General features: G+C 42.4%; 3 protein-coding genes across 3 annotated transcripts in view; 1 reads left to right on the top strand and 2 right to left on the bottom strand.

Moving 5' to 3' along the window:
• The window catches only part of LOC134401988 (MAP kinase-interacting serine/threonine-protein kinase 1-like), a 758,389-nt gene extending 733,011 nt beyond the window's left edge, over positions 1 to 25,378 (top strand). Inside the window, exons 2-4 of the mRNA XM_063131352.1 lie at positions 23,923 to 24,359; positions 24,434 to 24,467; positions 24,586 to 25,378. Coding sequence (XP_062987422.1) covers positions 24,293 to 24,359; positions 24,434 to 24,467; positions 24,586 to 25,378 — 894 coding nt within the window. The 5' untranslated portion in view covers positions 23,923 to 24,292. The remainder of the gene's footprint in view (positions 1 to 23,922; positions 24,360 to 24,433; positions 24,468 to 24,585) is intronic.
• Positions 1,557 to 10,061, bottom strand: LOC134401990 (mas-related G-protein coupled receptor member H-like). The gene is made up of 4 exons (XM_063131355.1): positions 9,994 to 10,061; positions 6,069 to 6,175; positions 2,236 to 2,554; positions 1,557 to 2,169 (listed from the first exon to the last, which is right to left on the bottom strand). Exons 1-4 carry the CDS (start codon positions 10,059 to 10,061, stop codon positions 1,557 to 1,559), a joined length of 1,107 nt encoding a protein of 368 aa, XP_062987425.1.
• On the bottom strand, positions 17,977 to 18,957 carry LOC134401989 (proto-oncogene Mas-like). The gene has a single exon (XM_063131354.1). The coding sequence runs from the start codon at positions 18,955 to 18,957 to the stop codon at positions 17,977 to 17,979; it is 981 nt and encodes a 326-aa protein (XP_062987424.1).
• Positions 25,379 to 25,660: the final 282 nt, after the last annotated feature.

The following is a 25,660-nucleotide window of genomic DNA, read 5'->3' as shown; positions in this document are numbered from 1 at the left end:
AACATCAGCAATCACCAGAATGCTATTTATCCAGGCATAAATTAAACTGCTTTGACGCTGACACTAAAGGTGCAATGTGAACTACCTTTGGGAGTGACTGAGGCCTTAGCTATACCTAAGGTTTGTCCCGGGATCATCCGGGGTTGTCCTTGCCTGCTCCCGGGATCCCCTGTGTGTCATTTAGATGCACAGGGATGACCCCGGGATGTTAAACCTTAGGTCTAGCTAAGTCCTGAGATGCACAGTCTTGGTGCCACTGACAAGAAGGCCCTATGATGTGTAGACACCTTCTGTACCTCAGATGCAGGAGAGGTCAGTTGCAAAGTCTGCTTACAGTGTGCAATTAATAGGGGGAGTGACATATAGGAGGCAATGGTCTGTGAGTTGCCCATATCCCAAGATGTTGAACATTTAATAGGTCAAAAAAAGCCACCCTGAATTTGGACTGGAAACCGATTGGCTCTGTTTGAAATTGTATCTGAAACTTCACCTTTTATGGAATCTGACTCTTGCAAAGGGATGGGGAAAGGGGTGTTATGTGTCTGAGACCTCCCTTTGTACCTCGAACAAAGGGAGGCGGTGAGCTGCTGATCAAAGTCACCTACAATAGTTAAGCATATCAGGTAAGTTTATTTTTCACAGGTTTAGTAACGTCAAAAGTTACAGAGTTGAGGGAATTCTTAATCTTTTTGTATCAAAGGCATTGAGTAAGGAGGACCCCTGGAGAACATTTAGCCTGACGTCAATCACATAACATTATTCCCTTCTGAAGAAGTCTGGACCCCAGTCTATTAAAGACAAACAAAACAGCAGACCTTAGTAACAGTTTTCATATGCCCATTTGCTTTCTGAGGCAAACGCACTTGCAGGCTACCAAATGGAGGGTCTAATAGGCCATAAAGTCTCCTGGCTGGGTCTGCCGGAAACCCAGCCTCACTAATCCTTACAGGTCCACCATCTACAGCAACTGTTCTCAGCTGAACTTGATAGATACGAATCCTCCTTTGGGCTTCCTGGGGAACTATATGTCTAGCCAAAGAAGGACCTAATAGGTGGCTAAAGAACACGAATGTAATCACTTTCAGAGGATGCAGTTGTGGGTATAAATTTATAACAAGCAATTGGTTTGATAGAAAGCATTACAGTTCTTGACAAGCAGTTTCTAATTTTTAATTTGTAATAAAGTTGTAATAAAATAATGTTTAACCTGCAGTTGCTGTATTTAACAAGCAATAGTAAATCGTTAATAGACAGTTGCTTACTCTACAGGTCTTAATAGAATCTTAAGACATAATAATGGCTAAATAATAAGTATGTTCCCAGTTTATAACCATCAGTTGCTAATTTTTAATTTGTAATAAAGTAGTAATAATGATGAGGTTAACATACAGTTGCTATATTTAACAAACAATAGTAAATCTTAGTTGCTTTCTTCAAACGAGCTCATCTAACACAATTAAGGAAATGTCTTAAGGAATATGCAACAATTACTGCTATCTTGACAAATGTAGGGGGTGATTTTTGTGACTCTTATAAAGGTGGAGTAATAACTGTGTTTAAACTGGGGATTCCGTTGTTTCCTCCTCTTCCCTGAAAACACTCTGGAGGATAGCTTTCATATCCTCTCTAGACTGGCTCTTCTTTCTCCCAACAAGGAAATATATCAGTGGATTAACACTGCTGTTTAGGGAGACACCTATGTCGCTATAGGCATATAGATGTATATAATGCATGGATTTCATTCCCAAAAAGTCGATGAATTCAATGACACTCAGTGGGAAAGCAAATATTAGGAAGAAGAGGAGAGTAATCAAGATTGTTTTTATAAGTCTCCTCCGCTGATTCTTTATTGATTTTAAACAGACTTTGATAAAAAGGATGAGAGATGAGATAACCATGAGGGGAAGGCAAAGAAAGGAAGTTGCAATATACAGGTATTCTATTCTGAGAGGAGTTCTAAACTGAGTAGTCACACAAAGAATGAAGTAAATTGCAAAGGGCAGGGCGATGACCCATATGAGAGCACACACAGTGGTGGACAAATGTGGTGGACGGTGGTATCGATGCCAAATTGGGAAGAGGACAGACACACACCTCTCAATGCTGATGGCTGCCAGAAGGACTTGGCTAATGCTGCATGTTAAGTAAAAGGATAACAATACGAATTCCCTTGTTAAGAAACCGGAAAATACAATTCTAAATGTCAATAGAATGTGAATTGAAAAAAACATAAACATGCATAGAAGGACCCCAAAGTCAGCAACAGCCAAATTCAGGATGAAGGTGGTGAAAGGATTCCTCTTCATGCGGAAGCCAAGAAGCCAGATGACCTTTCCATTCCCCACAAGTCCAAAACTGCAGATTAAACAAACTGCCAACCAGCGAATAAGGTTCTGTAAAGTACTATATCCAGTTACATTGCCACCTGGGAAAGCAGTTCCATTGCATGTTCCATAACACTCTGTAGCCTCCGAATAGGAAACGGATGTCAGGTTGGAATTGTTCATCATGTTCAATCTCTGCTTTGGGACAACTTCTTCTGTGGACGCACCAGCTAGGAGATAAAAGAGAGATCAGATCAGTTTTTGCTATGGAGCTGAAGCATAATGACAGAAAGAGCTGTAGCGTTTAGCCTTGAATTGCTGGCTTCATTCCTTGAATAGGTTTCAATAACCGCTTATTGATTAGGTTAATTTATAATGAAATGGCATTACTTTTGCTGTTAGCCATCTGTGTGGAAAAGGGGAGGATATAAATGGTAGTAAGACATAGCAAGTATTGTTTTTTTCAATTTCAGGCTTTTAACACAGCAGTTGGCATTTGAGTTCTTGGGCTTTGCTAGATCTACTGCATAATCTGGGTGGGAGGAGCAGGGTGTCGCGCCTTGCTAGACATGGACGTGACGGGAGAAAGCAAAGCCTCGTCGTGTCTGCCGTTTATTTTTATGTTTTAAAGGGGCTGGACGCAGGAATGCTCCTGCACTTAGGTAAGGCCCTTTAAAAAAATATCTCCCCCCTCCCCCCTCCCTGGCCATGAGTTCCTCCCTCTCCTGACGGCTTCACTTCCCCCCATCCCTGCCAGCTCCATCGCCCACCCGCCAGCACCCCTCTCCTGCCAGCTTCATTTCTCCCCCATCTCCGCCAGTTCTGTCACCTGCCCTCCAGCCCCCTTCCCTCCTGCCTCTGATCTCACCCCCCACCTCCCTCGGGCTCTGATCTCCCCACACACCTCCCCTGGTGTCCGCCACTTGTCCTGGCTACTCGTGAGTAAGCGCGGTAGCAGGAAAAGCAGCAAAACAAGCTAGAACCTGCAGTCTTGGGCTTAGCCTGAGGCCGCGGGTAATACCAGGCCAAAAAGAGGTTCCGGTTAGCCCAGGCCGAAGGAGGTTTCAGCCCTGGCTGACGCTGGGATCCCCTGTATGTCATCTGGATGCACAGAGGTGAGCCCGAGGTCAGCCTGGGCTGAACCTCCGTCTAGCAAAGCCCCTTTAGTCCTATTGGTAAGTTTAGCTCTTAACTTAAGCATTGAACACTTACAGCTGCAATTGTGTTGTGGGTTCGGTTTTATACTGACGTTCGTTGTTTTGTTGAACATTTGTTGCTTTAATTACCACATTGTTTGTTTGTTTGTTTTGGGGTTTTATCATGATTTTTATATGTTTTATTCTTATATGTTGGGTATAGAAAGGCAGCCTATGGATATTTTAAATAAATAATATATAATACTATAGGGGTTCAACCATACCTAACCTGGACACCCAGCCTACTGCTGGCAGTTGGTCCCATACCAGAAACTAGGGTGACCATACCAGAAACCATAATAAAAAATGGGACAGGGGCATCGTCACATTCTTTGATTTCTTTTCTTTACTCCTTATGTTCATGATGCTTCAAACTGCACAGTATTGCAACCCACCCCACATCCCTCGCCATTTTTTATCTTGGAAATGTACAGCACCATGAAAAATTGATGGCGCTATATAAATAAATATTATTATTATTATTAATAATAATAATAATAGAGTTAATGGTCTGGTCACCATTAACGTGACCACTGTGACCACCTCTTCTCCGCACACTCTTTTTCATACCAAAGTCCTCTAACCCACCCAAAACCCTGTTGCCCAAATCATTGACTCTTCCTGTCACTCACGCCATATTTTTGCCCCCTCCATGAATCACTTCACTGACTTCCAATCCTCTTCCATGTCCTACACAATCTCCTCACATTTGCTCTTTAAAGGTCTCCCCACCCTTACTATTGGGCCTTGTTTCTTGGTATATCCTACTCACGATCTCTTCTTCTCCAATTCCATCCCCGCTCTTCCAGAACATTTGAGAACTACAAGTTCAATCGCAGCTTTTAAAGCTCAACTAAAAACTTTTCTTTTTCCTAAAGCTTTTAAAACTTGATGTTGTGCAGACTTTATACTGTTAGCTTTACCCTACCCTGTGCCTGCTTACCCTACCCTGTGCCTGTTTGCATTCTCTTCCCCTCCTTATTGTTTTACTATGATTTTATTAGATTGTAAGCCTATGCGGCAGAGTCTTGCTATTTACTGTTTTACTCTGTACAGCACCATGTACATTGATGGTGCTATATAAATAAATTAATAATAATAATAATAATAATAATAATAATAATAATAATAATTCTCTTTTAAGCAATTCTTCCCATTTCCCTTTAGGGCTGCCTTACTACACCACCCACCAGTCAAATCTTCCCTCAATGTCCCACTTTCCCATGTAGTTTTTGGCAGAATAAAGGAAAAGACAGCAAAGGAAAGGCTAGGAAAAAGGAGAAGGCAGAGAGAGACCACAGGGGAATAATTTGAAAAGAGGATGCTTTCTCTACACTGAATCAGACCACTGATCCACCTAGCTAGGTGCTGTTACGTGATGTGCTCTCACTAGATCCGTGTACACACTTGTACACGTTCTAATGAGACTTACACCTACTTATAAGGAATCTTTTGACATTGGCAATACAGCGTCTGTGGCTAAGTAAGGCAATTCTTACTCAAGAAATTCACACTGTTGAAGATAACACCACAATGTCTCATTTATTGAGGTTGAAACAAATACAAATGCACAAGCTAGTTTTGGGGAAATTAGCTGAGCAAGTGGAGGCTTAGAAGTAGTTTCAAAAAGGAAAAATAAACTTTCTGAGACTTAACAGCATACACACACAACAGGGGAAAGAGCAGAGGAAATCCTTAAAGGCAATATACCTTGATTTGGGCTGGAGCCCTTTCCTCTAGACCGGAGCTGGGGAGCATTGCAACTCCTGGTCTTAGGTGAAGAGGAAGAATACAGGGAGGCAAACCACTCACCAATGGCAGCTTGCTCACGCAAGCTGGATTGGGTTGCATGCCTTGTGCTTCTGGTCAAAGAGAGAGAGAGCCAGCTTCTCCTTTCTCTTAAAACCTGAGGGGTTTTGTATATGATCTAAAGAAAAGCAGTGACATCACTGCTCATAAACCCTGGAAGTGATGCTACTTGCTATGGGAGAGAGACATAACAAAAGAGGGTGATTGGGGAAAATGGCAGTACTTGTTGAAAGCATTCTCTTCACAAAAGATGAGTTTACACAATAACAATTGCTTTATGTTCAGGTTGGGTTCAGCAACAGGGCTGCATGACCATGTGCATGACCAGGTATCATTCTTGTCATCCAGCATTTGTATTCTGCTTAATTTTACTCCCACCTTTGTCTCTGTGGAATGCATTTGAAGAAGTCTATCAGAAAATGATTACATGATCTATCCTTGTGTGAATGCTCTCAGTCTCATTCCTGCTGCAGGTGCGGTTTTGGCTGCTTCAAAATGGAGTCAGTACTGCTCACAGAAGCTACTTTGTAGCAGTGCTGTCTGCTCTGCTTTGTGGAAGGTCTCCAAATTCATGGGGTGAAGGAGGTCTCCCCTAGCCCTTTCATCCCAAAGTCAAGGACTGCAGATGCCAGGGATTAAACCTGAGACCGTTGTCATATAAAGCACATTCACAACACTGGATGTGGGGGGGGGGGGGGGGCTTGGAAGCTTCAACTTGCTCTCCTCCCCCTACAGTCACCTGTGCACTTTCCAGGAAATCTCTCAAGGGTCTCTAATCCATCCAGAGCATAACTAGGAATATACAGAAGGCTACTGGGGGACAGTGTTCTGCCAATGGCTTCCATTCTGGTGGTGGACAGTCCCAATGAACACGAAGAGAAGGGGACAAAGCTACACTGTTCTAAGGTGACCGTATGAAAGGAGAACGGGGCTCCTGTATCTTTAACTGTGGCATTGAAAAAGGAATTTCAGCAGGTGTCCTTTGTATGCATGTAGCACCTGGTGAAATCCCTTCTTCCTCGCAACAGTTAAAGCTGCAAGGTTATAGCTAGAGTGACCAGATAAAAAAAGAGGGCAACACTCCTGCAGTACCTTCATATTGGATCCTTGCCCCCTTAGGGCTAATAAAAGCTAGCAGGGATGGAACAACTAGCTGTGCCAGGGAAGTGATTAAGTCCTCTTTGCAAGAGGGAGTGTACCCGGGCCACCCGAAAGAGGCAGTAGTGAGACCACTCCTGAAGAAATCTTCCGTGGACCCTAGAAATGTTAATAACTATAGGCCAGTGGCAAATGTTCCATTCCTGGGCAAGGTCCCTGAGCAGGTGGTTGTGAGCCAGCTCCAGGCACTCTTGGATGGACCGATTATCTGGATCCATTTCAGTCAGGTTTCAGGCCTGGTTTTGGTACAGAAACAGCCTTGATTGCCCTGTATGATGACCTACGTCAGGAGAAATACAGGGGGAGTGTGACTCTGTTGGTTCTCTTTGATCTCTTGGTGGCTTTCGATATCATTGAACATGGTGTTCTTCTGAGATGACGGAGTTGGGAGTGGGAGGTACTGCATTATTTCTCCTTTTCATCTTCATCAGGCGAGGCTGTGGATGTGCTGAACCTGTGCCTGGCTGCAACAATGGACTGGATGAGGACTAATAAACTGAGATTGCTGATAGTGGGTGGTTCTGCTTACCGGATGGAGAGTGTTCAACCTGTTCTGGATGGGATTGCACTCCCCCTGAAGGAGCATGTTGATAGCTTTGGGGTTCTCCTAGAACCATCTCTGTCATTTAAAGCTCAGGTGGCCTCGGTAGCACTGAATGCATTCTACCAGCTTTTGTTGGTGGCCCAGCTATGCCACTATCTGGTGAGGGATAACCTGGTGTCCTTCCAAATCATAAAATCATAGAATAGTAGTGTTGGAAATGGCCTATAAGGCCATCGAGTCCACCCCCCTTTCAATGCAGGAATCCACCTTAAAGCATACCTGACAGATGGCTGTCCAGCTGCCTCTTGAATGCCTCTAGTGTCGGAGAGCCCACAACCTCCCTAGGTCATTGGTTCCATTGTTGTGCAGCTCTAACAGTCTGGAAGTTTTTCCTGATGCCCAGCCGGAATCTGGCTTCTTATTTATTTATTTATTTATTACATTTCTATACCGCCCAATAGCCGGAGCTCTCTGGGCGGTTCACAAACTTGTGCCCATTATTCTGTGTCCTGAACTCTGGGATGATTTAGAAGAGATCCTGGCCCTCCTCTGTGTGACAACCTTTCAAGCACTTGAAGGTTGCTATCATGTCTCCTCTCAGTCTTCCCTTGACAAGGCTACACATGCCCAGTTCTTTCAGTCTCTCCTCATAGGCCTCTGTTTCCAGTCCCCTGGTTATCCAATTCTTAACACCTCCCACCATTTGGTGTCCATAGCAGCTGGAGTTCCAAAGGTGTCAAATTGTGGATCCAAATCCTTGTCTGTTGTTTAATGCCAGCATGGTGCATAACAATAAAGTGTTTACAATCTACAATGAAATCACGGATGAAAGGCTGACATACTGTACATTACTGAGACGTGGGTAGATGAACTGAGTAGTGTTAATCATTCTTAGCTCTGTACACCTAACATTTAGGGATGGCTCAGCCTCATTTTGCTTAGGATGAGGGCTAAGAGTGTGAAAGAACAGAAAGGAGGAGGTGACTATCTCAGAGGAGTAGTATTTGCCATGAACACAAGGTTTCATGCAAAGAATTTCTTACCTTTTCCCAGTCGTATCTGTGTGAACAGAAATGGGTTTAGGCAGGCTTGAGATGGTCCCCTACTAGAACATTAGGATCTCAGTCAGTCATAGCCTCTTCCCTGATTCCAAGAGATCTTGCCATCCAGCGCTGAGCACAAAAAGCATGTACAGAAAATGCCGGAGAGGCCCTTTATGTTTGTCCAGCAAGGGTGTGGCATAATGACGCTATTTCCAAGAAATCCATTAGTTAGTGGCTCAACGTCAGGGTTATTCCATTTGTTGCTTTCTATGGATGCTCCAGGAATCTCCTGTGCACAGAGCAAATTGCTCCCCAATGTTTACGTCTCAGGAACGATTTGCATGTTCCACTGGGGCTGAAAAGCATCGTCCATCTTTTCCACAGTTTCAACATTGAACTGTTAGAGCCCTGAATATAGGGCTGTTGTAGACATTCCCCAAATGACACACAGAGGATTCCGGGAGCAGGCAGGGACTATCCCTCCATTTTCCTGGAATAATCCTTAGGAGTAGAAAGGGCCTTAGCTTGAGTTAGATTGTTGCTCTATTCAGCCCCATAAAGTCTTCTCAAGCCCTGCTATCTGAGACCATTTTAAATGGAGATTGGGAATTCATGCAAAGACTTTACTTTAACCATGGGAAGAGGTGCCTTTACAACATTTATATCATGCACCGTTCCTTTCTTGTGTAATATCCTCCTTGCTGACCAAATTAAAGGCAGTGAAATTTCTTTTCCCCCCTAAATTGTAAGAGGAAATGAATCTCCTTCTTCCCATTAAATGGGTAGAGCAGAAGCACATAAAGTAATACCTAAATGGTCTTAAAAGTAACATTAGGGCACACTTGGTGCAGCAAATGGACTTCAACTGGAGTGGCTGTCGGATGGTGCCATAATGGAAGAGAAATGGGGAAAGCGGACAGGAAAAATATCAACATGAAAATTGTTGAGGTTTCAGATGGCATAAGGGTTGTACTCTGTGGAAATTTTCAGAATGATAAGTACTATGGCTTTGTTGCAATTTTTTTTTTTAAAAAAAATTGGATTTTCAGGCAGTCCAAAGTGCTATAACGTTTTCATTTTTCAAGATATCCAAGTGAAAATTGTTGAGTGTACAGATGGCCTCATGGTTGTCATCTGCAGAAATTCTCCAAGATCTCTGTTCTGTGGTTTTCTTGCGATTAATTTTAAAAGATTGGATTTTTCAAAGGAACAGTTCAAGCAGTCTTAGCAAAGAGAGAACTTCTGTGTATTCAAGAAGATCACACACTCTCCATTCAAGTGCAAATCTCTCCTTCAGTGTTCTTTTGTGTTGTAAAAGTACCCTTACACAGCCTGTGGGTCATTCTATTCAGACTCCAATTAGCAGTTAGGGAGTATAAGTGAGGAACTACTAGGTAGACCAGTCACTAATACACAGATAGTGTGGCTGGCTATGCAAAGCAGAAGAACATAATACTGGACACCTGTGCAAGTGTTTAAAACAGGCATTCACAGAAGCAGTCAGAAGCAGCAGTCAGTGATGATGAGCGCACAAGTCAGTGAGAGCCCAAGACTATGTCGATTTCCAATTGTGCAGCCAAAAATACAAATCGGGCCAGCAAGGTGGGCACAGTGGTTCAAAGTGGTTCATAGACAGTGAGGCCCTTTCTACACCTAAGGATTATCCCAGGAAAATGGAGGGTTCGTCCCTGCCTGCTCCTGGGATCCCCTGCACAGGGATGAGCCCAGGATGATCGGGGAGGGGGGGGGAGGCAGGTGCAGAAACGGCCTGAGAGATGCTGTGGCATCACCTGAATAGGATGGTACGAAGAGAGGAATATGATCCCTTCCTTCACAGTTGACTTACTGAACTCTAAGCACAGCCAGTCATATGATGATGATGGAAAATAATGATCAAAGTCCAGATACTACTTTCTCACCTTTCAGGAGAAAAAGTGGAGAGTTGGGCTCGCAGGCCAGATACACTGGCACCAAGTTGCTCTCGCATTGCACGAGTAAGCAATAGATCCGTGGGTGACACCCACAGCATCCGGCTACACCAAAACCGAGGCAAGCTGGTGCTGAAGTGCCCTGGCATTTGACCCCTGCTCAGACATGCCTTACAATGGTGACAGACCTCAAAGCGGGGATCTGCTCCCACCTCAAAGTGGTCCCACACCATGCTGGTCTGTCACTTCTGTGGGGACACAGCTGGCCTGCCTACACTCTCCGGTGTCGCCACAGGAGCAGGGGTTAGAGTGGAAGAGGGGTTGGATAGTGGAGAGGGAGGTTTTGCCTGCTGCTGCTCCTCCCCCACATAGAATGATAGAATAGCAGAGTTGGATGGGGCCTACAAGGCCATTGAGTCCAACCCTCTGCTCAATGCAGGAATCCACACTAAAGCATCCCTGACAGATGGTGGTCCAGCTGCCTCTTGAAGGCCTCTAGTGTGGGAGAGCCCACAACCTCACCAGGCAACTGATTCCATTGTCGTACTACTCTAACCGTCAGGAAGTTTTTCCTGATGTCCAGCTGGAATCTGGCTTCCTTTAACTTGAGCCTGTTATTCCGTCTCCTGCACTCTGAGAGGATCAAGAAGAGATCCTGGCCCTCCTCTGTGTGACAACCTTTTAAGTATTTGAAGAGTTATCATGTCTCCCCTCAATCTTCTCTTCTCCAGGCTTAACATGCCCAGTTCTTTCAGTCTCTCTTCATAGGGCTTTGTTTCCAGACCCCTGATCATCCTGGTTGCCCTCCTCTGAACACGCTCCAGCTTGTCTGTGTCCTTCTCGAATTGTGGAGCCCAGAACTGGACGCAATACTCTAGATGAGGCCTAACCAGGGCCGAATAGAGAGGAACCAGTACCTCACGTGATTTGGAAGCTATACTTCTATTAATGCAGCTCAAAATAGCATTTGCCTTTCTTGCAGCCATATTGCACTATTGGCTCATATTCAGCTTGCGATCTATATCCTGGAGGATCTCTTGTGCCTGACCCTCAACCATGCTTTTTTTTTTCTTTTTTTTTTACTTAATTTTTTTTTTAATTTTTTTATTTTCTACAATACTTAAACATACACTTTTACATTCACATAAAAACAACAACAACAACAACATACTACATAATGTTCAATTTGAATACAAAATCTTATCTTAATAACATAATCAAAATAACCTACAAGTGCACCCCCCACCTCGGGATCTCATTCCTGATTCCAGAATCTCATACTTTCTTCTGCTGGTGGTTTCCCACTTCCTTTTGAAAACACAAATATTAGGAACTGTTTCCAAATTCCTTCAAAATCATTTGATTTAGCTATACCTCTTCTCCATTTAATATTACTTGTTAATTTATCATTAATAGCTATATCCCATACTTCTTTATACCATTCTTCAATAGAATATTCCCCTTGAATCTTCCAGTTCCTAGCTACAATCAATCTTGCTGCAATCAACAAATTCGTTATCAGTTCCTTAGTTTCCTTTTTACATTTAAAATCTTCTTCAAATAGTGACAGCAATGCAACTTTTGGTGTTCGTTCTATCTTCATTTCCACAATTTCTTCAATCTCCAAAAACACCATCTTCCACAATTTCTGAGCATAGTTACATTCCCACCACATATGCAAATACGTTCCTTTAACCCCACAACCTCTCCAACAATTTTCTGATTGCTGATTGTTTATCTTATTCAATCTAACCGGAGTTAGGTACCACCTCCATACAATTTTAAAATAATTCTCTTTTATTCTTACTGACATATTTCTCAACGCTCTTTGTTTCCATAATCCCTCCCAACCCTGTTGTCCTATTTGTACCTTCAAATCTGTCTCCCAAACCATTTTACCCGAATTATCCACCGTCCCTTTCTCTACCAATATTCTATATAATTCACTCATCAACCCTTTTAACACTGTTCTTTTCTCCCTTTCATTATCTTTCTTAACTATTAGTTCCTCAAACTTTGTTAATTCTCTACACTCTCCATTATCTCTTACCCACTTTTTAGTCCACTGTTCTAATTGCCTATAATTTAACCAAGTTAATTTTTTATCCTTCAAAACCTCTTCCATATCCTCTCTTGTACTCATTCCTCTTAACCAATCCTTTAATTTCATTTTATTTTTTTCTATTAAAACTTTACTTAATCTACTCTTTTCTTCAACATTATTACCGGTGACAAAGGAGAGCCGCTTGGAAGCAGCTCCCCTTTATATTTACTCCAAATTTCCCAGTGAAACCTCAAGAGCGGGTTATTTATACTTTCCACCCATTTTTTTTTCCCTTCCATAAAAAATACATTTTCCAATTTAGTCTCTATATTACTCATAATTTTTTCTTCCATCCAATCTAATTCCCCTAATCCTGTAATTGCCTCCACTATATATCTTAATCTATTAGCTGCATAATATAATTTAATATTCGGGAGACCCAATCCTCCCTTTTTTTGGCTCAAATACCATTTACTTTTATTTACCCTCGCTTTCTTATCACCATTACAATAATTATTTATAATCCTTTGCCAACTTTTTAGCTCTAATTCTGAAATTTTTATTGGTAGCATCCTGAACACAAAATTAATCTTTGCTAAAATCTTCATTTTTATTAATGCTATTCTTCCAAACCAAGATAAATTTAACCTTTTATATTTTTCCAATTTTGCTAAAATCTCTTTTTTTAACACATTTAAATTCTCTTTCTCTAAACTCTCTAATTTCTGCGTAATTTTTATTCCCAAATATCTAATCTGATTCTTAACTCTAATTTCTCTTCCCTTTTCTTCCCAATCCTTCTCTTCCTTTTTAGTATAATTAAACAACATCAATTCTGATTTAGACCAATTTATTTTTAACCCCGTAATATCCTCAAATTCTCTCAATTGTTGTTTAATTCTCCCCATCTTCTCTATTGGATTCTTTATCGTCAACAACGTGTCGTCTGCAAACATATTCAATTTAATTTCCTTCATACTACCTATTCCTTCAATCTCCTCATCTTCTCGTATTGCATTCGCCAATAATTCCATTACCATTACAAATAGGACTGGTGAGAGCGGACAACCTTGCCTTGTCCCTCTGGCTAGTCGTATCTTATCTGTCACACCATCATTCACTACCACTACGGCTGTATTTTGAGAGTATAACTGTTCTATTATCGCTTTAAATTTATTTCCAAACCCCATTTTATTTATAACCATCTTTAAAGCTTGCCAGCTCACACAATCAAAAGCCTTAAAAATATCCAATGCCAGAATTCCCGCTTTAACCCTAGACTTATTTATCACCTGTATTGCATTTAATACTCTTCCCACTAAATTAGGCATCTGTCTACCTGCCACAAATCCACATTGATCCTCCCCTATATATTCCTCTATAAATTTATTCAACCGCCTTGCTAAGATAGTTGAAAAAAGCTTAGCATCTTGGTTTATTAATGAAATAGGTCTATATGAATCAGGGACAGTCAAATCTTTATCTGGTTTTGGTATTAAAATTATTAATGAGTGTTCCCATGATTCTGGCGTTCTATCCCCTTCCAATATGGAATTAAACAAATTTATTAATTTTGGTATTAAAATTCCTTTAAAAACCTTATAATATTCTGGTCCTAAACCGTCTACCCCCGGTGATTTACCCGGCTTCAGGTTCTCAATTACTTCTTCTACTTCTCCTTGCGTTATTACCTTCTCCATTAACTCTTTGTGCTCTATTTTTATTCTCTTCTTTATATATTTTTCTATATAAGCTTCAACTTTTGTTTTTGAGTATCCTTTCCCTTATACAATTCCTGATAAAACTCCTGAAAAATCTTTACTTTATCCTTCATTGTATGACAATACTTCCCTTGTTTATCCTTCAAAATCCCTATCCCGTTCCTGGCTTTTTCTTTTTGTGTGAGCCTGGCAAGCACTTTAGAATTCCTGTTACTGTTTTCAAAATACTCCCTTTTCATATATATTAAATTCTTTTGAACCTCCTCTAAATTTAAATTTTCTAATTGTTTTTTCTTTGCCTGTATTTCTATTAATTTATATTTATTTTTATGTTGCCAATAATCTTTCTCCATTTTCTTAATCTCTTCCTCCAATTGTTCCTGCTCTGCTACTTGTTGCCTTCTTAAATTACACATTTCTCTAATACATATCCCTCTCGATACTGCCTTCATGGTATCCCAAACTACTGCCCTTGACGTTCCTCCCTTCTCATTAATTTCCCAAGCCTCTATCATTTCTCTTTGCATTTTTTCTACCACCTTATTATACTTCAAAAGTTTTGTGTTTAGTTTCCACCTAAACGCTTCCTTATAATTCTTTTTAACTGTAAATTCTAAACTTAACAATGCATGGTCCGTTACCTTTATTACCCCCATTTCCATTTTACATACCTTACTTGCAAACTCTTTTGAAACCATTATATAATCTATTCTAGAGTATGTCTGATGAACTGAGGAGTAATAAGAAAATCCCGGATTCAAGCCATTCAGTAAACACCAACAATCTACATAATCTTTTTCTTTTACTAGTTTATTCAATATAGTAATATTATTTCTTTTTTCCACATTTGTGGGGTTTGATCTATCCACTCTATTATTCATTACCATATTAAAATCCCCAGCTAAAATTAGATATCCTTCCCTAAACTCCTCTATTTCATTAAATAAATTCATAAAAAACTCTCTATGTCTCTCATTAGGGGCATAAACATTTACTAATGTATATTGTTCACTTTCTATTTTCCCCTTTATCATAAGATATCTACCATTATCATCCTTTCTTACAGTTTCCAATATGAATCCACTTTTTTTTGAAATCAAAATTGCTACTCCATTTTTCTTTGACGTCCCTAATGACTTCTCATAATAAACAGACCACCTTGTCCAGATTTCATTTACGCCATCAAATTTTTGGTGTGTTTCTTGCAACATAATAATATCCGATCTTTCTTTATTTAACATTTATTCTATTCTCCTCCTTTTCATGACTGCCCCCAGACCTTTAACATTGAGCGTTGATACTTTAATAATCTTATTCATAATCACCCTTTTGATTTTCCTTCCGATCCCGTGTGCTCTGCAACTCATAAACATATACAACACCAAATATAAAAATAATCCCTAAACCCCCCTTCATCCCCCTCCCTCCCACCCTAATGATCCCCCCAACCCCTCTCCCCCCCCACTACTTTCCCCCTCCCCATATCCCCGTGAGTCTATTACTCCGGCCATCTAACTTAGGGGAGAGGGGGGAGGCGGCGCCCCGCCATAATGCCACGATCCCTGTATTTAACTACTTATCATATTAATTATCTCATAACAACATTCCACATTTACCCCGTCCCAGACGCCCCGGCTACGGCTCCATTCTCATCTCCAGCTCCAAAACGTGCATCATTACATAACCCCAATCTCTTCAGCAGCTCCTTGCCTTGCTCCAGAGAGGTTACTCTATGTTCACCCCCAGCATAGAAAAACTTTAAAAAACTGGGTAACCCCAAGCATATCTCACTGTATTTTTTGTTAACGTTTCAGTTATTTGCTTAATGCTGCGCCTCCATTGGAGTGTTTGCTGACAAAGATCGTTGAATACTTGCGCTGTTTTGCCTTTATATTTAATCATGACCATAGCCCTCAATTTCTTCATCACTTGCTCTTTTTTGTAGTAACTGCCAAATCTCACAAGAATGTCTCTGGTTGATCCTCTATACTTTGCTCCTCCCACTCTATGGATCCTTTCAATATCACAGTCTTTTATATCCAGATCTGGCATCATATCGTTGAACCACTTCAAAACTATTTTTCTCAAATCCTCTCCTGGTTCTTCAACAAATTGTTTAATGTGTACATTGCAACGCTGCTCCTGATCTTGAAGTCGGATCAGCTGTAGATCTTGACTTTGAAATTTTAGCTCACAACTTTTTTCAAAGACATCCTGTTTTTTCACAAGTGCTTTAACTTCCACATCTAGCTTCTTTATCTCTCTATCATTAGCCGCGATCTTATCTGCTAGCACCCCCATTCGTGAAGCTGCATTTTTTTCATTAATATCCATCTTCTTGCTCAACGTGGCTGTGCTATCTAGAATCAGTTTCTTCAATTCTTCCAGTGCAGCTGAAATTGGCTCCGTGCCAGAACCCTCAGCCATTTTGATAGATCCGTCTGAATCACTTCCAGAACTTTGTAAGTCTTTTTCTACAGACACTTTCTCAAGACGGGCCAAATTATGGTTAGAAGGATGAATTCTTTGCCAAGTAGCCTTCCCCGGGGTTTTTCCCCCTTTTTTCCTGATATACGGCATGGGTCTATTTTTAACTCTCAGTCACTGTCCCGATTACAATCCGCATCTCTCTCTTCTTACACAGATAAACACTTTATTCTTCGATGCTCTTTTTTTTTTTTTTAGAGGGGTGAATTTACTGCCAATTAAACCTTTCTCTCAGAATAGGAATATATAAATCATCACTTTATCAGACTAGAAGACAGGAGAGCTCTAACATTCCAAAGTTAGTTTCGCTTTCTGCTCCCCCCTCCTTCCGTCTGCTTGCAGCCAGAGAACGGGCTGTTTTTCTCCTCCTTATTCTGAGTCTGCTTCCAAAAAAACAGGATTTTCACCCTCTCTTAACAGTCATAATCATCCTCCTTCACTTTCATTAACGACCCATGCCTTTTTAGATGAGATAATTAGCTTTTCAGATCCCCCCCTTCGGGAGCTCTCAAGAAGAGATCTTACCCGTCATGACGTCCGGCTCCGCCCCCGACCCTCAACCATGCTGAGGACCTCAAGAATATCTGGCATAACGTCCCTCAGTGGGCTCCCCTCAACCACTAGAGAAGGAGATGGTGATACTCCTCCACTTACTTCCAGGGCACTGCTGCTGCTGCTTCCACCTGCCTCTGACAAAGGGCAAATCATAATTATAATTTACCGAACCCCAAAAAGTGACCTGCATACAGCGCTAGCAAAATTGGGCACCTCTGCCTGCTGCTTCTGCCCCCCAGCCAGGAAGGGTCCCTGTTGAGTTTCACTGCATGCGAGGCAGCCTGCTTAATAGTATTGGGCCCACCACTACCACCTTGCCCCCTGCCACACACAGACTGAATGAGCCTGCTGCCACCGTGTTTACTTTTGAAAAAAAGAAAGATTTTATAATGTAGTCTTCTGTTATTGTGTGCTGTTCTGCCCTCACAATTGTTTGCTTGTGTACATAGCCTGCTTTACAGTAACACAGGCAGCCCACCAACTAGCAACAACAGGGGCAATAGCAGCAACAACAGTATTAATTTTACAAGAAAGCTGCAGTAAAATGATATGTTTTCAAGGCCTCTTTAAAAGTCTGCAAAGAGAGCGCAAGGTGAACCTCCGCTGGGAACCTGTTCCAAAGGTGTGGGGCCACTGCAGTGAAGGCTCCGCACCTTTGGACTGCCATTCACATTTAATTCATCATAATTTGGCCCCATTCCTAGGGATATTTTTTGGGAAGGGGTAGAATGCCAGCTGATGGCTGACATATGGGGCAATGTTTCTTGCATGCCAAACATTTTATTTATTTATTTATTATTTATTAATTACATTTCAATACTGCCCAATAGCCGGAGCTCTATACTCAGGTAGGAGTATAATTATTTGTTCTTCTTCGTGGTGCCCTGCAGGCTAACCAGCTTGTTGTGACCTATCAGAATGTGGGAGAAGATACCATGGACCTCCCTGTTTGTCTCTGGAACATTTATTCAGGAGAGGGGTTAACAGAGATGTGTGCCATAGTAGTTCTTTCTTCACAACTCAGTCCATTTTCCAAGGCCAAGAGGCATCATCTGCTTCAAACACAATTAATGAAATCTCTTAAAGAATATGCACCAATTACTACTACCTTGACAAAGGTAGGGGGTGATTCTTGTGACTCTTCTAAAGGTGGAATAATAACCATGTTTAAACTGTGGATTCTGTTGTTTCCTCCTCTTCCTTGAAAACTCTCTGGAGGATAGATTTCATATCCACTCTAGACTGGCTGTTCCACTTTCTCCCAACAAGGAAATAAATCAGTGGATTAGCACTGCTGTTTAGGGCAGCACCCATGTAGCTGTAGTCAAATAGAAGTCCATAAAGCTTGGATTGAATTCCAAAAGTGTAGATGAAGTCAGCAGCACTCAGTGGAAAAGCAAATATAAGGAAGAGGAGGAGAGTAAGCAAGATGGTTCTTAGAAGTCTCCTCCGCTGATTCTTTTGTGATTTAAAACAGACTTTGATAAACAGGATGAGAGAGGAGACAGCCATAAGGGGAAGGCAAAGCAAGGCATTTGCAACACACTGGTAGGCTAATGTGTAAGAAATGTTAAACCAAATAGTCAGACGGAGAATGAAGTGAATTGCAAAGAGCAAGGAGGAGATGACCCATATGAGAGCACACACAGTGGTGGACAAGTGCGTTGGCCGGTGGCATCGATGCCAAATTGGGAAGAGGACAGACACACACCTCTCGATGCTGATGGCTGCCAGAAGAAATTGGCTAGTGCTATATATGAAGAAAAAGAAGAAATTAAAAAATATCAATACCAAATGATTAAACAACTTCCATAATACATCTGTAAATATGCCAAGAATATAAATTGGAGAAAATATAAGTAAGCATAGAAGGACCCCAAAGTCAGCAACAGCCAAATTCAGGATGAAGGTGGTGAAACGATTCCTCTTCATGTGGAAGCCAAGAATCCAGATGACAATTCCATTCCCCAAAAGTCCAAAACTGCAGATCGAAAAAGTGAAGAGCCAGTGAATAATGACTGCTACAGTATATCCATTTAAATTCTGACCTGAGCTATTATTGGTCAGAACACCAGTTCCATTGCATGTTCCATTACACTCCTCTGTAGCCTCCAAAGAGGAAAGAAATGTCAGGTTGTAATTGCTCATTACGTTCAGTCTCTGCTTTGGGACAACTTCTTCGGTGGATGCACCAGCTAGGAGAAAGCAGAGAGATTGGATCAGTTTGTGTTATGAACCTGAATGCTAATGATGGATAGAGCTGTAGAGTTTAGCCTTGAATCGCTGGCTTCATGCCTTGAATAGATTTCAATAACCACTTATTGATTTGATTAATTTGTAATGAAATGGCATTGCTGTTGCTGTTAGCCATCTGTATGGAAAAGGGGAGGACATGAATGGAAGTAAGACATAGCAAGTATTGCTCTTTCAGTTTCAGGCTTTTAACACAGCAGTTGCTATCTGAGTTCTTTAGTCCCTGACAGGCAGAGCAGTTCAAAGATTGTTGGGGCTTATTTAGATACCTTGAGACATGAAATATATTATGGTGTATTATTAAAAAGTCAATTATTTTCATAGAATCATAGAATCATAGAATAGCAGAGTTGGAAGGGGCCTACAAGGCCATTGAGTCCAACCCCCTGCTCAGTGCAGGAATCCACCCTAAAGCATCCCTGACAGATGCTTGTCCAGCTGCCTCTTGAAGGCCTCTAGTGTGGGAGAGCCCACAACCTTCCTAGGTAACTGGTTTCATTGTTGTACTGCTCTAACAGTCAGGAAGTTTTTTCTGATGTCCAGCTGGAATCTGGCTTCCTTTAACTTGAGCCCGTTATTCCGTGTCCTGCACTCTGGGAGGATGGAGAAGAGATCCTGGCCCTCCTCTGTGTGACAACCTTTTAAGTATTTGAAGAGTGCTATCATGTTGTCCCCCCCTCAATTTTCTCTTCTCCAGGCTAAACATGCCCAGTTCTTTCAGTCTCTTTTCATAGGTATCCATCTATCTATCAATTGCTGAATGCAGAAAAAGTGGCATGGTTACATACTTGGGCTAGTGTTACATAACAATAATCCAACTCTGCTCAGATATCTGGGAAATGTTCTCCAGATCATGACTACTCAGCTCTTTTCTATACATAAACAAGACTTTTGGTGAGGCCATCATTCCAAGGGGTCTACTGAAAAGCTCCACAATTCAACATTGGCTTCAAAATTCTGCTTCTTAAAATGTATTTATTAATTTACAATATTTATATACCACCACCCCATTCAGAATTTTGGAGTGGTGGACAAAATAAAATAGAATAAAAACAGAATAAAAACACATTAAAATTAGATTTTTAAAGGAAACAAAGTGCAAAATAAAATGAACTATGGCTGGTTAATAAGGGAAGGCTTCCTGGAAGAATGACATTTTCAGGAAGTGCCAGAAAGCATATCAAATTGCTGCCTGACCTCCAGAGGTAGGGAATTCCATCGGAGGGGGCCACCACACTGAAGGCTCTTCCTCTAGTTGACTTCAATCAGATGATGAGTCTATGTGGAACCACCACGAGCATGCCCTCAAATAACCTCAGTGACCGGGCAGGTTGATTGGGGAGAAGGCACTCTCTCAGGTATCCTGGTCCCAAGTTGTTTAGGGCTTTGTACACTAAAACAAGAACCTTAATTCTGACCTGGTAGTGAATAGGCAGCCAGTGCAGTTCCCTCAGCAAAGGAGTTACATGCTGAGCAAAGGCAGCTACGGTCAAGAGCCAAGCTGCAGCATTCTGCAGTAGCTCAAACTTCTAGTGCAGCTTTAAGGGCAGCCCCACATTGTAGTAATCCAAGCTTGAGGTTACCAATACCTGTACTACTATGGCCAACCTATCCCTTTCCAGGAGAGGCCGTATCTGGCAAACCATCCGAAGCTGGGAAAAGGCAGTCTGAGCCACCATGGCCACTTGAGCCTCGAGTAACAGAGATGGATCTAAGAGCACCCCCAATCTGGGAACTTGATCTTTCAGGGAACAGGCAATGAGCCTATCTCCCAAACTTGGGAACTGCTTACCCACAGGGCTTCCGTCTTGCCAGGGTTTAGTTTCAGTTTATTGGCCCTCATCCAGCCCATTATAGGCACCAGTCCAGGACCTGCACAACATCGCCTGATTCAGTTGTCACAGGGAGAAAGAGCTGTGTGTCACCAGCAAATTGATGCCATTTTTAGCTCCAAATCCCCTAATGATACAATACAACAATACTAATACAACAATACAATACAATACAATACAATACAATACAATACAATACAATAATACAATACAACACAATAATACAATACAATAATACAATACAACAAGTAAATAATACAATACAACAAGTAAAAACAGATATACAGAACATATAAGGCCATATTTCATTTAAGGCATTCTTCATGGCAGACATATGGGCTCTCTGTTACTTCACTTTAGCCAGCACAGTATTATGTATTAAGACCTCAGATTATATGTAAAAACCACAAACATATAAATCATTCTTTTGCAACTCTTGCATATATAAGCTTTCATCTTTAATTAGGACAGGCAAATAAGAGATGCAGTCAGGGCCGATGCCAGACTATTTTGCGCCCTAGGCACGTGAGCTGCTTTCACCCACACCAGCGTAACTGGGCGCAGAGCGCCATCTCACCCACCCAGCCGAAGCAAAGCCAGGACGCTGGGGTGGGGTGGGCGGCTTCTGGGAGAGCGACTTCTGGGCGTGCCGTTCCAAAGCTGCCCCACCCCAGCGTTCTGGCTTTGCTTCGGCTGCAAAGCCAGGACACTGGGGTGGGGGGGCGGCAGGCGGGCAGCTTCAGAACGGTGCTCCCGGCAGGAAGCTGCTCTGGAAGAGCGACTTCTGGGTGTGCCATTCCAAAGTCGCCCACCTGCCCCAGCATCCTGGCTTCACTTCGGCTGGGCAGCCGAAGCGAAGCCAGGACGCTGGGGTGGGCGGCTTCGGAACAGCACGCCTGGAAGCCGCCCTCTCAGAGCTGCCGTGGGAGAGTGGCTTCTGGGTGCAGCTTTCAGTGCCCCCGTTATCTTGGCACTCTAGGCGGCTGCCTGAGTGGCCTCTATGGTAGCACCAGCCCTGGATGCAGTATAATATGTTGGAATAAGTAGTCACTGGGAACATTTGCCAGGGAGAACATGAAGTCCAGAGGGGAAAATAATAGTTCCCTCATCCAACTCACTGCCAGATGTATAGGGTTCCTGTGATGTTCAGCTGCCTTATATGCATTAAATACATAAGGTTCCACCCACGATTTATCTGTGCTTAATCAGTTTGACAACATCATGTGAGAAGAAAATGTTTTCAGCCTCTTTAGAAATCCTGTGCAACTACGCATCTAATGGTAAATTCAGCTCTTTATGTAAGTGTTGAGCACTTACACTGTAGATTCTGTCTTATGCTGGTGTTTGTTGTTTTGTTGAAATTGTATTGCTTTAATTACCTCATTGCTTGTTTGTTTTTGGGTTTTATCATGATTTTTTAAAATATGTTTTATTCTTGTATGTTGGTTTGAGAAAGGCAGCCTATGGATGTTTTAAATAAATATTTTAAATATATAAATAATAAATTGTATTATAGGTGTCTTATAGGTTCATTTTTGTGAACTGCCCAGAGAGCTCCGGCTATTGGGCGGTATAGAAATGTAATAAATAAATAAATACATACATACATACATACATACATACATAAATACTTAACCTTGACACCTAGCCTACTGCTGGGAGTTGGTCCCATAGCAGAAACCATAATGAAAACTGGGACAGGGGCATCATTGCCTTATTTGAATTCTTTCCTTTACTCCTTATGTTCATGATGCTACAAACTGCACAGTATTGCAACTCGCCCCCACCCCATGTCCCTCTCCATCTTTTATCCTGGAAATGAGTTAATGGTCTGGTCACCTTCTGCTTGTCCACTGCGACCACCTCTTCTGCACACACTCTTTTTCAGACATACATAAGGGAATAGAAATGTGGGTAACGCCACAGACACCACAGGGGACTCATTTAAAAACAGGGTGTTTCTCTACACTGAATCAAATCACTGGTCCGTCTAGCTAGGTGCTGTCAGCAATGCTTTATGGTCACTCTCCAGATTCATGGGGTGAAGGAGGTCTCCTCCAGCCCTTTCATCCCAAAGTCATGGACTGAAGATACCAAGGATTAAACCTGGATTCTTTGTCATATAAAGCACATTCACAGCATGGGACGTTGGGGGGCTTGGAAGCTTCAACTTCCTCTCCTCCCCCTACATTCACCTGTGCACTTTCCAGGAAATCTCTCAAGAGTCTCTAAACCATCCAGAGCATAACTAGGAATATACAGGAGGCTACTGGGGGACATTGTTCTGCCAATGGCTTCCGTTCTGGTGGTGGACAGTCCCACTGAACATGAAGAGAAGGGGACAAAGCTATACTGTTCTAAGGTGACCATATGAAAGGAGAACAGGGCTCCTGTATCTTTAACAGTTGCACAGAAAAGGGAATTTCAGCAGGTGTCCTTTGTATGCATGCAGCACCTGGTGAAATCCCTTCTTCCTCCCAACAGTTAAAGCTGCAAAGTTATAGCTAGAGTGACCAGATAAAAAAAGAGGGCAACACTCCTGTAGTACCTTCGTATTGGATCCTTGCCCCCTCAGGGCTAATAAAAGCTAGGAGGGATGGAATAACTGGCTGCGCCAGGGAAGTGATGAACACCTCTTTGCGAGAGGGAGTGGTCCCAGGCCTGGCTGCAACAATGGATTGGATGTGGGCTAATAAACTGCAACTCAATCCAGACAAGACTGAGTTGCTGTTAGTAGATTATTGTTGTGAAAATTATATACACATCAGAAGAAGCCCAAGATAAGAAACCTCAACACTTTCAAAGGATATGTGAAACACACGTTGCGTGTAAGGGGACTGCTCTATCAAGGGAGGAGATTCACCATTCAGGATGGAGATATCATATGAGTACCCAAAAGGAAAGATTTCCAAACTCCTCTTCAGCACCTTGGTGGCCCCTCCCTCGGTGGAGAGCATGTCAGCTTGTGGCTAGGTAGGAGTGGCATCTGAGGCGGGGTGGGGAGGGATGTGGTCTGGCAGCCATGGAGGTGTCTAATGGGATGAGGCATAACAACATTTTGGAACTGAAGAGCTTCCCTTGCTCCATTAAGCCACAAAGCAATCCTTCATCAAGCCTGTTTTTGGGTGAAATGTGTTCCAGACTACACCAGCCGTCTTTTCAGTGAATCTGCTCCAGCATAAATCAGAAATGGTCAGCAGCTAGCCTCTTCCCATATCAGACAATGGCAAAAGAAAAGAAGAAAAAAAGAACCAGAGCTACAGACCATTTTCCTGGAAGATTTGAAGATTTGTACAAACTCACTGCAGAGTTGCTTGGTGAGGGGTCCTATGCCAAGGTACAGGGAGCGATTAGCTTGCAAAACGGGAAGCCATGTGCAGTTAAAATAATTGAAAAATATGCTGGGCATACATGGAGTCGGGTGTTCTGAGAAGTGGAAACATTGTGTCAGTGTCAGGGTAACAAGAACATTTTGGAATTAATAGAATTTTTTGAAGATAATACAAGATAGTACCTTGTCTTCGAAAAACTGCATGGAGGCTCTATCCTGGCCCACATACAGAAGCAAAAGCACTTTCATAGAATCATAGAATAGCAGAGTTGGAAGGGGCCTACAAGGCCATCGAGTCCAATCCCCTGCTCAATGCAGGAATCCACCCTAAAGCATCCCTGACAGTTGTCCAGTTGCTCTCTTTAATGAGAGAGAAGCCAGCAGGGTGGTGAGAGACGTTGCCTGTGCCCTGGATTTCCAGCACACAAAAAGAATTGCTCGTCGAGACCTAAAACCTGTAAACATATTTTGTGAATCTCTCAATAAGGTGTCACCAGTGAGAATTTGTGATTTTGATCTTGTAAGTGGGGTCAAGGTCAACAGTGCATGTACTCTGATCACTATGCCTGAGTTGACTACTCCATGTGGTTCTGTGGAGTACATGGTCCCTGAGGTGGTAGCAATCTTCACAGAGGAAGCCACATTCTCTGACAAGTGCTGTGACCTGTGGAGCTTGGTTGTGATTTTGTACATCATGTTAACTGGCTTCCCAACTTTTGTTGGGAACTGTGACACAGATTGCAGCTGGGACAGGGGAGAAGTCTGCAAAATTTGTCAGAACAAGCTCTTTGAGAGGATCCAGGAAGGCAAGTATGAGTTTCCTGATATGGACTGGTCTCATATCTCCAGTGATGAGAAAGATCTCATCTCAAAGTTGCTAGTCTGTGATGCCAAAAAGAGGCTTAATGCTGCTCAGGTTCTACAGCATCCATGGGTACAAGGTCATGCTTCTGAAAGAGGACTGCCCACACTGCAGATTCTTCAAAGGAACAGCAGTACAAAAGAGCTCACTCTTTTTGCAGCTGAGGCTATTGCTCTAAACTGCCACTTCTCCAAGCACGGGAATCTTCAACACCTGAACCAGGTTGGGCCATATCCATCCTCCATAGACTCACAAACTACCCATGTGTCTTTCCAAATCATAAAATCATAGAATAGTAGAGTTGGAAATGGCCTATAAGGCCATCGAGTCCACTCCCTGCTAAGTGCAGGAATCCACCTTAGACCATCCCTGACAGATGGCTGTCCAGCTGCCTCTTGAAGACCTCTAGTGTGGGAGAGCCCACAACCTCCATAGGTCATTGGTTCCATTGTCATACTGCTGTAACAGTCAGGAAGGTTCCCCCACCCCCCCTGATGTCCAGCTGGAATCTGGCTTCCTGTACCTTGAGCCCATTATTCTGTGTCCTGCACTCTGGGATGATTGAGAAGACAC

The sequence above is a fragment of the Elgaria multicarinata genome, chromosome 7, assembly GCF_023053635.1.
Source record: "Elgaria multicarinata webbii isolate HBS135686 ecotype San Diego chromosome 7, rElgMul1.1.pri, whole genome shotgun sequence".
NCBI classification, from domain to species: Eukaryota; Metazoa; Chordata; class Lepidosauria; order Squamata; family Anguidae; genus Elgaria; species Elgaria multicarinata.
The sequence above is the reverse complement of the archived record's forward strand: the minus strand, read 5'-3'. Positions and strand labels throughout refer to the sequence as shown.

Excerpts from the sequence above, each read along its gene's own strand:
- LOC134401990 (XM_063131355.1), bottom strand. The coding sequence starts at position 10,061 with ATGCGAGAGCAACTTGGTGCCAGTGTATCTGGCCTGCGAGCCCAACTC. Across the intron at positions 6,176-9,993 it reads TCCACTTTTTCTCCTGAAAG|AATGGAAGCCATTGGCAGAA; the intron begins GTGAGAAAGTAG and ends GTCCACCACCAG. Across the intron at positions 2,170-2,235 it reads TTTGGGGTCCTTCTATGCAT|GGAATTCGTATTGTTATCCT; the intron begins GTTTATGTTTTT and ends TTTCTTAACAAG.
- LOC134401989 (XM_063131354.1), bottom strand. The coding sequence starts at position 18,957 with ATGAGCAATTACAACCTGACATTTCTTTCCTCTTTGGAGGCTACAGAG.